This window comes from Salmo trutta, chromosome 31 (assembly GCF_901001165.1).
Source record: "Salmo trutta chromosome 31, fSalTru1.1, whole genome shotgun sequence".
Taxonomy (NCBI): domain Eukaryota; kingdom Metazoa; phylum Chordata; class Actinopteri; order Salmoniformes; family Salmonidae; genus Salmo; species Salmo trutta.
The window spans coordinates 30,437,732-30,452,318 of record NC_042987.1 but is presented as its reverse complement, the minus strand read 5'-3'; the positions used below and the strand labels follow the sequence as shown (position 1 = coordinate 30,452,318).

At 42.0% G+C, this 14,587-nt stretch overlaps 1 protein-coding gene across 6 annotated transcripts; it reads left to right on the top strand.

The window, feature by feature from the left end:
- Nucleotides 1–577: 577 nt before the first annotated feature.
- On the top strand, nucleotides 578–8,543 carry LOC115169931 (piggyBac transposable element-derived protein 4). Of its 6 annotated transcripts, none has more exons than XM_029726065.1 (4): nucleotides 578–653; nucleotides 894–972; nucleotides 1,582–1,740; nucleotides 5,831–8,543. In XM_029726065.1, the coding sequence occupies exons 1-4, from the start codon at nucleotides 593–595 to the stop codon at nucleotides 8,061–8,063; spliced, it is 2,532 nt and encodes an 843-aa protein (XP_029581925.1). In that variant the 5' UTR covers nucleotides 578–592; the 3' UTR covers nucleotides 8,064–8,543. The 6 variants fall into 6 exon arrangements, with proteins under 6 accessions (XP_029581925.1, XP_029581923.1, XP_029581924.1 ...); XM_029726063.1 differs by having other exon boundaries at nucleotides 632–742; XM_029726064.1 differs by having other exon boundaries at nucleotides 638–730.
- The last annotated feature ends 6,044 nt before the right edge of the window (nucleotides 8,544–14,587 follow it).

Below are 14,587 nucleotides of genomic sequence, written 5' to 3'. Positions count from 1 at the left end.
ATTAGTCAGTCTCGTCCAGATCATCATGGCATTTGTAGTTCTTTATGATAGCCTAATTAGCGTTTCATTTTTGTGTGGGTAAATTCAGGCGAATTAGCAGCTTAGCTTGCGACTCAACGTCTTACAGGAACGCGCTCACCGGCCGAGCACACGCACTGTCGTGGATGCAAGGTCCGATCACTTCTGACACCAATGTAATGAAACAGCATGGAGCAGGTCTCGAACCCTCGACCTTCAAGCCCGAAGTCCGGCGCGCTATCGACTGTGTCGCAAAAGCATGCTCGAGCGGCAGAGTCGATTTCCGCGCTTATAAACCCAGGGTCGTTACAATATTGATAAAAGTCACCTTGTCCTAGAGAGATTTAGTTGGTTATCAAAACGTCACGCCAGGGTAAGTCTACACAAAACATAGTCCTCATTTTAATTGTTTCTAAAATCCCCTAGGGGAAACATGAATGGCGGAAAAACGATTGGAACAATTTCCTTGTTTGACCGCTAGGTTTTATGGGTGTTGTGACTCATACTGTTGTACTCTATGAATTCATACCTCCGAATAGTAGGCTGATACATAGGCGATACAGTAGGTGGCGGCATGCACCTATTACATCTGTTTGCTGAGAGTCAAAATACCAAAAAAGAAGAAGTAGAATTTGGTAGGTGGCGTGTATGTGCTGTGTGTTGTTTTTGGTTGCGTTGTGCGAGCTCTGTGTTGAGCAGCGGCGGAAGAGAGGTAATAACAGAGGTGCATATCTCTAGTAAGAATTTGGGATGGTGTTTGGGTTATGTAACCTGTTAGAAACGTAAATATTAAGCATATATAACTGAAAGGCCCAAGTGCTGCTGTGGGTTTGGTAGAATGACGTTATGGCTGCGATCATGTGTTTTGGCTTCAGGCAGAACCAGTGGACAAACAGCCAAGATGGAGCTGGAGGAGGTGCAGGACAAACGCTCCCTCTCTGAATGCGATAAGAGGTAGTATGCCAGAAGTACTTTCATATAAATTGCAAACATGTTAAAATACTTCTCCCAAAGAACACGTATTCCAAAAAATGACCATTTATAACCATTACGTCACATAAAATGCAAAAATGTGTTCTAATGCAAATGAATAGTTTTGCATTACGTCTCTATGAAAGTCCTTTATCACAAACAGAGGAAAATATGTTTTATTTATCAACGATTGCCCAAAACAGCAAGAAAGATATTGAGTCACAGCCTCACTATTAAATGCAGATTGATCTATTTTAATATACCTTGCTGATTAAATACATTACATTTTAGCTTTCATAGGGTGGTCCTGTGAGCAAGAGTCACACCTATATTTCTTGACTTTCTTGTGATTTTTGTCTGCACCTTGACTCCTATTGCTGCAAGCTACAAATCTGGTATGACTCCAGTCTTTGCTCCCCTTCTCCACATTTGATGTTGATCAATCTACTGGCATTTAGAAATATGGCACACACAGTTAATGAGTTGAGAACATGCATCATATGATCAATTGTTTGCTCTGTGCTCCAGTCTGGGCTTCCACTTAATCTGTGTGAATTCATTTCCATTGTTTTTGTCTGAAATGCCTTCCAGGAAGAAGGCAATGCAACCTGAGAACAGCAGCGTTGTTCAAGATGATAATGGAAAGGAAGCAGGAGAAATTAATTCTGATGGAGAATCTCAGGGATGTGGCAGCAACGATTCATTTCTAGATTCCATCTTTGAAGAAGAGTTGGATCGACTTTTGGACCTGTGAGTTGAACTATTACATTATTCAGAGTGGATAGCGTTTTAATTTAAGCATCCACTCAGTATTGTTTCCTTAAATATCTTTAATGTTCTAACACCCATTTTACACATTTTGATATTGAGTAATTTGCATTTTTATTTATTGAAATGACCACACCCAGTGTGATATTTATAGTTTGTTAATTATATACACTACCAGTCAAAAGTTTTAGAACACCCACTAATTCAAGGGTTGTTCTTTATTTTGTTCTACATTGTGGAATAATAGTGAAGACGTCAAAACTATGAAATAACACATGGAATCATGTAGTAACCAAAAAAGTGTTAAAACAAATCCTTGATGACAGCTTTGCACACTCTTGGCATTCTCTCAACCAACTTCATGAGGTAGTCACCTGGAATACATTTCAATTAACAGGTGTGTCTTGTTAAAAGTAAATTTGTGGAATTTCTTTCCTTCTTAATGTGCTTGAGCCAATCAAATCAAATCAAATGTATTTATATAGCCCTTCGTATATCAGCTGAAATCTCAAAGTGCTGTACAGAAACCCAGCCTAAAACCCCAAACAGCAAGCAATGCATGTGAAAGAGGCACGGTGGCTAGGAAAAACTCCCTAGGAAAAACTCCCTAGAAAGGCCAAAAACCTAGGAAGAAACCTAGAGAGGAACCAGGCTATGAGGGGTGGCCAGTCCTCTTCTGGCTGTGCCGGGTGGATATTATAACAGAACATGGTCAAGATGTTAAAATGTTCATAAATGACCAGCATGGTCAAATAATAATAATCATTGTAGTTGTCGAGGGTGCAACAAGCACGTCCGGTGAACAGGTCAGGGTTCCGTAGCCGCAGGCAGAACAGTTGAAACTGGAGCAGCAGCATGGCCAGGTGGACTGGGGACAGCAAGGAGTCATCATGCCAGGTAGTCCCGAGGCATGGTCCTAGGGCTCAGGTCCTCCGAGAGAAAGAAAGAAAGAGAGAATTAGAGAGAGCATATTTAAATTCACACAGGACACCGGATAAGACAAGAGAATACTCCAGATGAAACAGACTGACCCTAGCCCCCCGGCACATAAACTACTGCAGCATAAATACTGGCGGCTGAGACAGGAGGGATCAGAAGACACTGTGGCCCCATCCGATGATACCCCCGGACAGGGCCAAACAGGCAGGATATAACCCCACCCACTTTGCCAAAGCACAGCCCCCACACCACTAGAGGGATGTCTACAACCACCAACTTACCGTCCGAAGACAAGGCCGAGTATAGCCCACAAAATTCTCCGCCATGGCACAACCCAAGGGGGGGGGCGCCAACCCAGACAGGAAGACCACGTCAGTGACTCAACCCACTCAAGTGACGCACCCCTCCCATGGACGGCATGGAAGAACACCAGTAAGTCAGTGACTCAGCCCCTGTAATAGGGTTAGAGGCAGAGAATCCCAGTGGAAAGAGGGGAACCGGCAAGGCAGAGACAGCAAGGGCGGTTCGTTGCTCCAGCCTTTCCGTTCACCTTCACACTCCTGGGCCAGACTACACTTAATCATAGGACCTACTGAAGAGATAAGTCTTCAGTAAAGACTTAAAGGTTGAGACTGAGTCTGTGTCTCTCACATGGGTAGGCAGACTATTCCATAAAAATGGAGCTCTATAGGAGAAAGCCCTACCTCCAGCCATTTGCTTAGAAATTCTAGGGACAATTAGGAGGCCTGCGTCTTGTGACCGTAGCGTACGTGTAGGTATGTACGGCAGGACCAAATTGGAAAGATAGGTAGGAGCAAGCCCATGTAATGCTTTGTAGGTTAGCAGTAAAACCTTGAAATCAGCCCTTGCCTTAACAGGAAGCCAGTGTAGGGAGGCTAGCACTGGAGTAATATGATCAAATTTTTTGGTTCTAGTCAGGATTCTAGCAGCCGTATTTAGCACTAACTGAAGTTTGTTTAGTGCTTTATCCGGGTAGCCGGAAAGTAGAGCATTGCAGTAGTCCAGCCTAGAAGTAACAAAAGCATGGATTACTTTTTCTGCGTCATTTTTGGACAGAAAGTTTCTGATTTTTGCAATGTTACGTAGATGGAAAAAAGCTGTCCTTGAAACAGTCTTGATATGTTCTTCAAAAGAGAGATCAGGGTCCAGAGTAACACCGAGGTCCTTCACAGTTTTATTTGAGACGACTGTACAACCATCCAGATTAATTGTCAGATTGAACAGAAGATCTCTTTGTTTCTTGGGACCTAGAACAAGCATCTCTGTTTTGTCCGAGTTTAAAAGTAGAAAGTTTGCAGCCATCCACTTCCTTATGTCTGAAACACAGGCTTCTAGCGAGGGCAATTTTGGAGCTTCACCATGTTTCATTGAAATGTACAGCTGTGTGTCATCCGCATAGCAGTGAAATTTAACATTATGTTTTCGAATGACATCCCCAAGAGGTAAAATATATAGTGAAAACAATAGTGGTCCTAAAACGGAACCTTGAGGAACACCGAAATTTACAATTGATTTGTCAGAGGACAAACCATTCACAGAGACAAACTGATATCTTTCCGACAGATAAGATCTAAACCAGGCCAGAACTTGTCTTGTCAGTTGTCTTGTGACAAGGTAGGGGTGGTATACAGAAGATAGCCTTTTTTGGTAAAAGACCAAGTCCATATTATGGAAAGAACAGTTCAAATAAGCAAAGAGAAACGACAGTCCATCATTACTTTAAGACATGAAGGTCAGTCAATATGGAACATTTCAAGAACTTTGAAAGTTTCTTCAAGTGCAGTCTCAAAAACCATCAAGCACTATGATGAAACTGGCTCTCATGAGGACCGCCACAGGAAAGGAAGACGCAGAGTTACCTCTGCTGCAGAATATAAGTTCATTAGAGTTACCAGCCTCAGAAATCGGCAATTAACTTTACCTCAGATTGTAGCCCAAATAAATGCTTCAGAGTTCAAGTAGCAGACACATCTCAACATCAACTGTTCAGAGGAGACTGCGTGAGTCAGGCATTCATGGTCGAATTTCTGCAAAGAAACCACTACTAAAGTACACCAATAATAAGAAGAGACTTGCTTGGGCCAAGAAACATGAGCAATGGACATTAGACCGGTGGAAATTTGTCCTTTGGTCTAGAGTCCAAATTGGAGACTTTTGGTTCAAACCGCCGTGTCTTTGTGAGATGCTGTGTGGGTGAACGGATGATCTCCGCATGTGTATTTCCCACCATAAAGCATGGAGGAGGAGGTGTTATGGTGTGGGGGTGCTTTGCTGGTGGCACTGTCTGTGATTTATTTAGAATTCAAGGCACACTTAACCAGCACGGCTACTACCACAGTATTCTGCAGTAATACGCCATCCCATCTGGGGTTTTTTTCCCAACAGGACAATGACCCAACACACCTCCAGGCTATGTAGGGGCTATTTTACCAAGAAGGAGATTGATGGAGTGCTGCATCAGATGACCTGGCCTCCACAATCCTCCGACTTCAACCAAATTGAGATGGTTTGGGATGAGTTGGACCGCAGAGTGAAGGATAAGCAGCCAATAAGTGCTCAGCATATGTGGGAACTCCAAGACTTTTGGAAAAGCATTCCAGGTGAAGCTGGTTGAGAGAATGTCAAGAGAGTGCAAAGCTGCCATCAAGACAAAGGGTGGCTACTTTTAAGAATCTAAAATATTCATTTTTTGGGGTTACTACATGATTCCATATGTGTTATTTCCTAGTTTTGATGTATTCACTATTATTCTACAATGTAAAAAAGAAAGAAAAACCCTTGAATGAGTAGGTGTTCTAAAACGTTTGACCGGTAGTGTATACCTATTGATTCTTGAAAAATAACACTAATGTCTCATGGGCCTAGTTGAACTGTATAAAATGTATTTGTAAACAAACAATATAAAACGGGTTAGAAAACCGATCATTTTGGCCTTATGGACTTACCGTATTATTTTCCAAAATCTGTAATTTTGCATAAATCTGTAATTTCATCAACAAACCCAACCTTTCTCTAAGTAAGTTGATAGAAACCAGATTGTCACAATGATGCTGTTTATATGTATGGCACCACCTAAAACATATTCTATTCTTTATTATTAATTGTTTTTCAGAGATGAGAATGAAGACCTTCCTTATCTGACGGAACCTTCAGAGGCTATGGAGGGGCATGATTCCCTTCCCAATGGAACAGAAGTTACAGAAACTAGAAGGGGAGATGACTTCACTCCCAACAGGACAGAAGTTACAGAGACTATAGAGGAGGATGAATACCCTCCAGATGGGACAGAAGTTACAGAGACTAGAGGGGGAGATGACTCTCCTCCAATTATGACACGGCTCAGGGTAAGGGGCATCTCCTCTCGCCCTAAGATAGAAGTTTCAGAGTCAAGTGAGGAAGATGGAGAAGACCTTCCCCCTGATACAGAAGTCATCGAGAGCAGGGCTTCAAAAAGAACAAAACTCAACTCTAGCCCCAAAGCAGCACCGCAAAGGAAGGCCAGGCCTACATCCTCTCCTCCCTGGACACCCAGCCCTGCCAAATCCAAAAACAGAGCTCATGCAGCCATACCTCTTTTCAGTGGGTCAGAGAGGAAGTGGAGGACTGAGGATGAACCAGACCAAGAGCATAAACGGTTACCTTTCGAACCAGCTAGGACTCCTGGACCCCAGCTAGACACTTCAAAGCACTACACTGTTCTAGAGCTCTTCCAGCTCTTCTTCAGTAATGCTGTTGTTGATACTCTTTGCTCAAACACCAACAAGAATGCCAAGAGAAGACAGGAACATGGAATCAAAGAACCATGGAAACCTGTGTCTGTGGAGGAAATGTACAAATACCTCAGCATTGTAATCTATATGGGTCTGCTGAATGTGCACACTGTATCAGACTACTGGAATCGAAACAGAATATATTGTCTTCCTTTTTGTTGTACAGTCATGACTATGACAAGATTTCGGGCAATCACCTATTCACTGCACATGAGTGACCCAGCAGAGGATGAGGAAAACGACAAGAAGAAGGGGACTGCGGGGTATGATTGGCTCATGAGAATCCAACCTCTCAAAGACCAGATATTGGTGGCATGCAGAGCCTTCTACCACCCATTCCAGAACCTTTCCATTGATGAGCGCATGGTGCGCTCCAAGGCCTGCCACAGCCTCAAACAATACATTAAATCCAAGCCCTACAGGTATGGATTCAAGCTGTATGTTTTAGCTGATTCAAGAAATGGCTACACCTGCGACTTCAATGTCTTTATGAGCAAGAACCCATCTGCTTCAGGCAAAGGGGAGAGCTATGATGTTGCCATGAACCTGTTGAAGGTGCCTTACTTGGGCACTGGGTACCACATTTATGTTGATAACTTCTTCACCAGCACAACTTTCTTCCGTGACCTGTACAAAAAGAAATTGGGAGCATGTGGAACCATACGTGAAATCCGTGTGGGCATCCGAGAGAACAGCATGCCTGCTCGAGCAGAGAAAGGAACCATCCGCTGGCTCCGTGATGGGGAGCTGCTCTTCACCAAGTGGATGGGTGCACAACCAGTCACCATGTGTACCACCATTCATAAGGCATTCGCAGGGGAGCAGGTCAAAATCAGGAAACAGAGCAAAAATGGATCCTGGACAATACAGTGTATACCCGTCCCAGAGGCAATCAAGCCGTACAACAAGTATATGGGGGGTGTGGACCTGTCTGATTCCCTTATCAAATGCTACAGTGTGGCCCACAAAACCATGAAGTGGTACAAGACCTTCTTCTTCCACTTTGTAGACATTGCTGTGGTGAACAGCTTCCTCCTGCAGAAGGACATGGCCCAGATGAACAAGAAAAAGCCCATGACCCACAAGCAGTTCAGGGAGCAGCTGTGCCTGCAGCTTGCTGACATTAGTAAGCAGGATGAGGCTGAAGAAGAGTCTTCAGAGGAGGAGGAGGAGGAGGAGGAGGAGGAAGAACAACCAGAAGAAGAGAAGGAATTGGTGGAAGTGAAGCGACCATGCTACCCTGTACCCATAATTGATCCAACCACTGTTGACTCCTCGCAAAGAAAATCTAGTGGCAGGAAGAAATGTTGTCTGTGCAAGGAAAGCCAGACCAACTGGCAGTGTGAGTCCTGTCAGGTAGCACTCTGTATGATACCAGACAGAAACTGCTTCAGAGTTTGGCACATGAATAAAAAGGATCTCGTAGCAGAAGTTTTCAAGAGGCATATAAAGTACAACCCATACCCTACCCATCCTTGGATGGAATATGGGGGGAAAAAAATTGAATTTAAGTCTCAAAAACAGGCGCAGAGTTTCATTAAACGTCATTTTGGCTTGAGGAACAACAGGAAGTAAAGCTATTTTGCTGTCCTGTGCGCACTAATGATCCTACCACTATTGACATCTCTCAAAGAGAAACCGTGGGCAGGAAGAACTGTTGTCTGTGCAAGACCACTGTGAGTCCTGTCAGGCGCCGCTCTGTATGATAAAGACAGGAACTGCTTCCGGTTCTGAGTGTGGCAGAGGGATCAATAGAATGTCTCTGGCACAACTTTTCAGTTGCATTGATAATACCAGTGGTCTCAAGTGGGATGATGATGATGGTAATGATTATTATTATGGTTAGGCCTATTATTTGTATTGTTTTATTATTTTAGTTTATTCTATTAATATTTGTGCCCATGAATGATCCCAGCACTCTTAAAATCTCTCACAGATGTACTGTACACATGAAGTGTCATTTGTGCAATGATTATTTAGATGATTTTGCAGAGTTAGTCTTGGCAGAAACTGCTTCAAAATATGGAATGTGATTAAAGACAATGAACAGACTGATGCAAATATGTTTTTCCCCTGGACTATAAGCCTTCTGAAATAGGTAATACAAGAGTGTTGTTCAACTTGCCAAGATTTTGCAAGTTCATGGGGAGGTAATAGAAAAAAGTATTAGATTAATATTGCCCCAAGCCTGTGTGCAAAGTTGGTATATACAGTGCCTTCAGAAAGTATTCATATCCCTTCACTTATTCCACATTTTGTTGTCTGAATTCAAAATGGATTAAATATTTTTTAAATCTTACCCATCTACACACTACCCTATAATGGCAATGTGAAAACATGTTTTTAGAAATGTATGCAAATTAATTGAAAATGTAAGTACAGAAATATCTCATTTACATAAGTATTCACACCCCTGAATCAATACATGTTAGAATCCCCTCTGGCAGTGGTTACAGCTGTGAGTCTTTCTGGGTAAGTCTCTAAAGCCCTGATTCTGACCCGAGTTATGGGCGTGTAAATGGAATGTTATTACATTTTTATGCACTTCTCTCTATGCATATTCCTACCTTGAATTTAAGCATGAGAATAGCACGCTATTCACCTGCTATTCGTTCTGGGTTGAGATCAAATAAATGAAGGTGTGGCGGAGGTGTCAATAGATACGCCGTATTCTGACCTTGACTTAATTCCCTCATAATTCCACCACCTTTAAGCAAGAGGAAACCATGTTGAGCAAATCTGCCGGTTCCAAGTGGAAAAAGAATCGACTTTATTTTTCTGATAGAAATGACAGTATTCTCCATATACTGTAATTTACAACGATAAGAGTTAGGTTAATGAGTCATCCGTTTGGATAAAGGAATTGTAAATATAAATGACACGTGTTCTAGATCTATTTTACATTGTAATCGGTGGAGACCAATGTGAAACCAGTAATATGGCAACAAACTGAAGCATATCAACTTTCCCACAGTGAAGTTTATGAAATGCTGTGGCATGATGCAGAATTTGAATTGTGTGGCCTTTTAACGTGCAGGGAGGAGCACTCTCGAATGTCTTAATTACATGCTACCCCGACTTTCTCTGTCTCCTATTTCTATCATGTTAAATATTAGCCAGTATCAGTATCAACTGTCAGTGGCCTAATAACTCATTTAACTGCCAATTTACTGTTAGTTCCCTTCAGTTGGTATAGCCTAACTTGCTTAATTTACCTTATTTTGCTTCCTCTGTAAATGCTGTCATGGCCATGTGGTTGTTGCTGAGGATCATTAGTAACAGTTCATAACATTAAAAAAAGACTTAATATTTATGGAACAGAGCGCAGACCAAGCCGTCACAGTTTCCTCCTGACCCATGGCACAACACTTGGCTGTGTCATCACACAGTTCCATGGTTAGTGCAGGCAATAGAGGGTATAGACTACTATTGTACATTATTCTCCCTATTATAATTCTATGTACACTAATCTTCCAACATCACCGTGGGTTAAATAACAATGTGACAATATTCAGAATGAATCAAACCACTGTATTTTAGATTAATCAGTATATTTTGTGCATACTTTTTTTATGATTCATATATACTTTCCCAACCCTAAAATATGCCTAAATAATCTACAAGAACATGTTATTTTTAAATGTACCAGTTGGTATTAAAATGGAGATGAATAGGCATATAATTAAATGGCTTTGTTTCATTTATGCCTATTTTCTGAACCCATTCTCTCAATGTATTCTAGCCTGTCGACAAAATTCTAATTAACGGTACACTGTATTTAAAGGGATGGCTTAATGAGAAATTCTGTTGGCCAGCAAGTTGGAGGGTTTTCAGCAGTCAAATTACATTTATTCAGCACACGCAAGGGAAACACACCTGCAAAGCCCATTACGCACCTTCATAAGGTGAGTCAGTACAAACTACTGAGAAGTGCGTAGGAAAGGGGTGCATAAGAAAGGCGTAATTCCTCTGTCGGAATCGGGCACTAAGAGTTTTGCACACCTGGATTGCACAATATTTGCATTCTTTAAGCTCTTGTCAAGTTGGTTGTTGATCATTGTTATATAGCCATTTTCATGTCTTACCAAATATTTTCAAGACGATTTAAGTCAAAACTAAGGACATTCAATGTCATCTTGGTAAGCAACTCCTGTGTATATTTAGTTTTGTGTTTTAGGTTATTGTCCTGCTGGAAGGTGAATTTGTCTCCCAGTGTCTGTTGGAAAGCTAACTGAACCAGGTTTTCCTCCAGGATTTTGCCTGTGCTTATAGCTATATTCAGTTTATTTTTATCCTAAAAAAAACTCCCTAGTCCTTGCCGATTTAAAAAATGTTAAATAATTGAACCTTTATTTAACTAGTGGGCAAGTCAGTTAAGAACAAATTCTTATTTCCAGTGACGGCCTACCAAAAGGCAAAAGGCCTCCTGCCGGGACGGGGGCCTGGGATTAAAAATACAATTTAAAATAAAATATAAATATAGGACAAAACACACATCACGACAAGAGAGACAACACTACTACATAAAGAAGAGACCTAAGAACACAACATAGCATGGTAGCAACACAACATGGTAGCAGCACAAAACATGGTACAAACATTATTGGGCACAGACAACAGCACAAAGGGCAAGAAGGTAGAGACAACAATACATCACGCAAATCAGCCACAACTACCAGTAAGAGTGTCCATGATTAAGTCTTTGAATGAAGAGATTGAGATAAAACTGTCCAGTTTGAGTGTTTGTTGCAGCTCGTTCCAGTCGCTAGCTGCAGCGAACTGAAAAGAGGAGCGACTCTGGGATGTGTGTGCTTTGGTGACCTTTAACAGAATGTGACTGGCAGAATGGGTGTTGTATGTGGAGGATGAGGGCTGCAGTAGATATCTCAGATAGGAGGGAGTGATGCCTAAGAGGGTTTTATAAATAAGCATCAACCGGCGTCGTCCGGGTTAGGGGAAGGTTTGGCCAGCAGGGATGTCCTTGTCCCATCGCGCACTAGCGACTCCTGTGGCGGGCCGGGCGCAGTGCACGCTGACACGGTTGCCAGGTGTACGGTGTTTCCTCCGACACATTGGTGCGGCTGGCTTCCGGGTTAAGTGTGCATTGTGTCAAGAAGCGGTGCGGCTTGGCTGGGTTGTGTTTCCGGAGGACACACGGCTCTCGACCTTCGCCTCTCCCGAGTCTGTACGGTAGTTGCAGCGATGAGACAAGACTGTAACTACCAATTGGATACCACGAAATTGGGGGAAAAGGAGTAAAAAAAAAATGGAAAAGACCCAGATGTTTTTTGGGAGTCAAGTGTCAGGTGCTCTTTTAGCACATCGGACTCAGTGACTGCCTGCAGGAAGAAACTTTGTAGCGGGGCAGGGGAAAAAGAGGGAGAAGCATCGGGGATAGTCACATTAGAAGGGGTGGGAGATGAGGAAATGTCGGACGGGCAAGGAGGCATGGCTGAGTCAAATAGGAACCCTGACTTAATGAAGTGGTGATTAAAGAGCTCAGCCATGTGCTCCTTGTCAGTAACAACCACATCATCAACATTAAGGGACATGGGCAGCTGTGAGGAGGAGGGTTTATTCTTCAGGTCTTTAACCGTTTCCCAGATCTTCTTGGGGTTAGACCCACAGAGAGAGAACTGCTCCTTAAAGTAACTAACTTTGGCCTTCCGGATAGCCTGAGTGCACTTATTTCTCATTTGCCTGAACGAGAGCCTGAGTATGAATGTGCCGAGCCTTTCGCCAAATGCAATTCTTGAGGCGGAGTAACTCTGCAAGATCACGGTCGAACCAGGGGCTGAACCTGTTTTTAATTCAAATTTTCTTTATGGGGGCGTGTTTGTTAACAATACCACTGAAAATATAAAAAAAAGAAGGTCCAAGCGTCTTTGACAGAGAGGATCAAGCTGATTCTGTACCATTTTACAGAGGCCAGTTCATGAAGGAAGGCTTGCTCATTAAAGTTTTTTAGCAAGCGTCTATGACAAATCAGGACAGGTTGTTTCACTGAGCAGCCATTACGAACACAGGCTGTAAAACAGTGATCACTAAGGTCATTACAGAAAACACCAGACTGATACCTATCAGGATTATTTGTGAGGATAACGTTGAGGAGAGTAGCCTTTTATGGGTGTTTGGAGTCATACCTTGTGGGATTGGTAATAATCTGAGCAAGATTTAGGGAGTCCCATTGCTTTAGGACTTGGTCAGGTGGTTTAAGCATGTCCCAGTTTAGGTCACCTAGCAGGACAAATTCAGACTTAGTGTAAGGGGCCAGGAGAGAGCTTAGGGCAGGTAGGGTACAGGCCGGTGATGATGGAGGACGATAGCACCCAGCAACAGTCAACAAAGAGCTATTTGAAAGCATACCCATAACATGATGCAACCACCACCATGTTTGAAAATATGAAGAGTTGTAGTCAGTGATGTGTTGTGTTGGATTTCCCCCTAACATAACGCTTTGTATTCAGGACAAAAAGTTCCTTTCTTTGCCACATTTTTTGCATTATTACATAAGTGCCTTGTTGCAACAGGATGTATTTCTTGGAATATGTTTTATTCTTTTCAGTCTGACATTTAGGTTAGTATTGTGGAGTAATTAGATGTTGTTGAGCCATTCAAAGTTCTCATATCACAACCATTAAACTCCGTTTAAAAGTCTCCATTGGCCTCATTACAGCCTGAATTTAAAATGGATTACATTTATATTTTGTGTTACTGGCCTGCACACAATACCCCCATAATGCCAAAGTGGAATTATGTTTTTAGAAATGTTTACAAATGAATAAAAAATGAAAAAATGAAATTTCTTGAGTCAATAAGTACTCAACCCCTTTGTTGTGGCAAGCTTAAATAAATTCAGGGGTAAACATTTGCTTAACAAGTTACATAATAAGTTGAATGGACTCACTCTGTGCAATAATAGTGTGTAACATGATTGGTGGTGTATCAATACACCCAGTCACTACAAAAATACAGGCATCCTTCCTAACTCAGTTGCCGACCATGACACAACAAAATGTTGTTAAAGTCAAAGTGTGTGAATACTTTCTGAAGGCACTGTATGTACTAGACACGAATCCCAAAAGTTTCAGGTATGGCTGCCAAAGGTGCATCAACTAATTACATGTATTATCTAAACATATTTGAATACACATTTCATATTATGTATGTGAGAGGGAAACAAATATTATGTGAAACAGTATTATAGTTATGTATTATGCGTGAACACAGTATGTGATGGGGGAATCATTGTATATATCTGAAAGGGAATAGACTATAGAAAAATGTATAAAAAGTTTATGTCTGCATGCAGTTTGAAGGAAGTTGTTAACTAGCATTAGCGCATTTGCTAACTGCAAGCATGCTAGTAGATACCGTAGACTTCCAGTCATTGCGCTAACACAAGATTTATAGGCTACAGTCTCAAATGGGAACAAATGAGTCATAGCGGGCAGAGCAAGCAAGAAGGTGGGCAGAGCCCGAATGGCGCATCGGTCTAAGGCACTGCATCTCTGTGCAATAGGCGTCACTACAAACCTTGGTTCAATTCTGGGTTTGGCCAGGATAGGCTGTCATTGTAAATAACAATTTGTTCTTAACTGACTTTCCTAGTTAAATAAAAGAGCCAAGCACGAGGAAGCGAGGTCCTATTGGGGCGTTCTAGCATAATCTGCGTATTTCCGTTAGCGAACACCTCTGTGAAGTGCGGCGGTGCAATAACTCAATTCGCCTTTGCGCTCCTAAAGAACGCGATTTTATAAGTATTTTGCAAAGGGTAAAGTCTACAACACTTAGTCCACTCTGTTCATAACATATTCTAGTTTTGGGAACAGAAAGCTTTATTCAGATAAAATGTTTCATCAATGATAAATTTTTCAGAATCTCGGCCAAAATCCATCTCTTTCCATCTTGTCCCAGTGCTGGCCAGTGGGTTTCCTCCTCCAAGTTAATGCTACACATTTATACATCCAGCGAAATATCTGTCTCGACATTGTTCTATCTGTGGTGTAGCTAGATACAATTTAGCACTGACTCACGAAACGACCTCTAACTTGCAGTGACATAAACATTTATACTTTCGTTTATTGACTCTGGGGAAG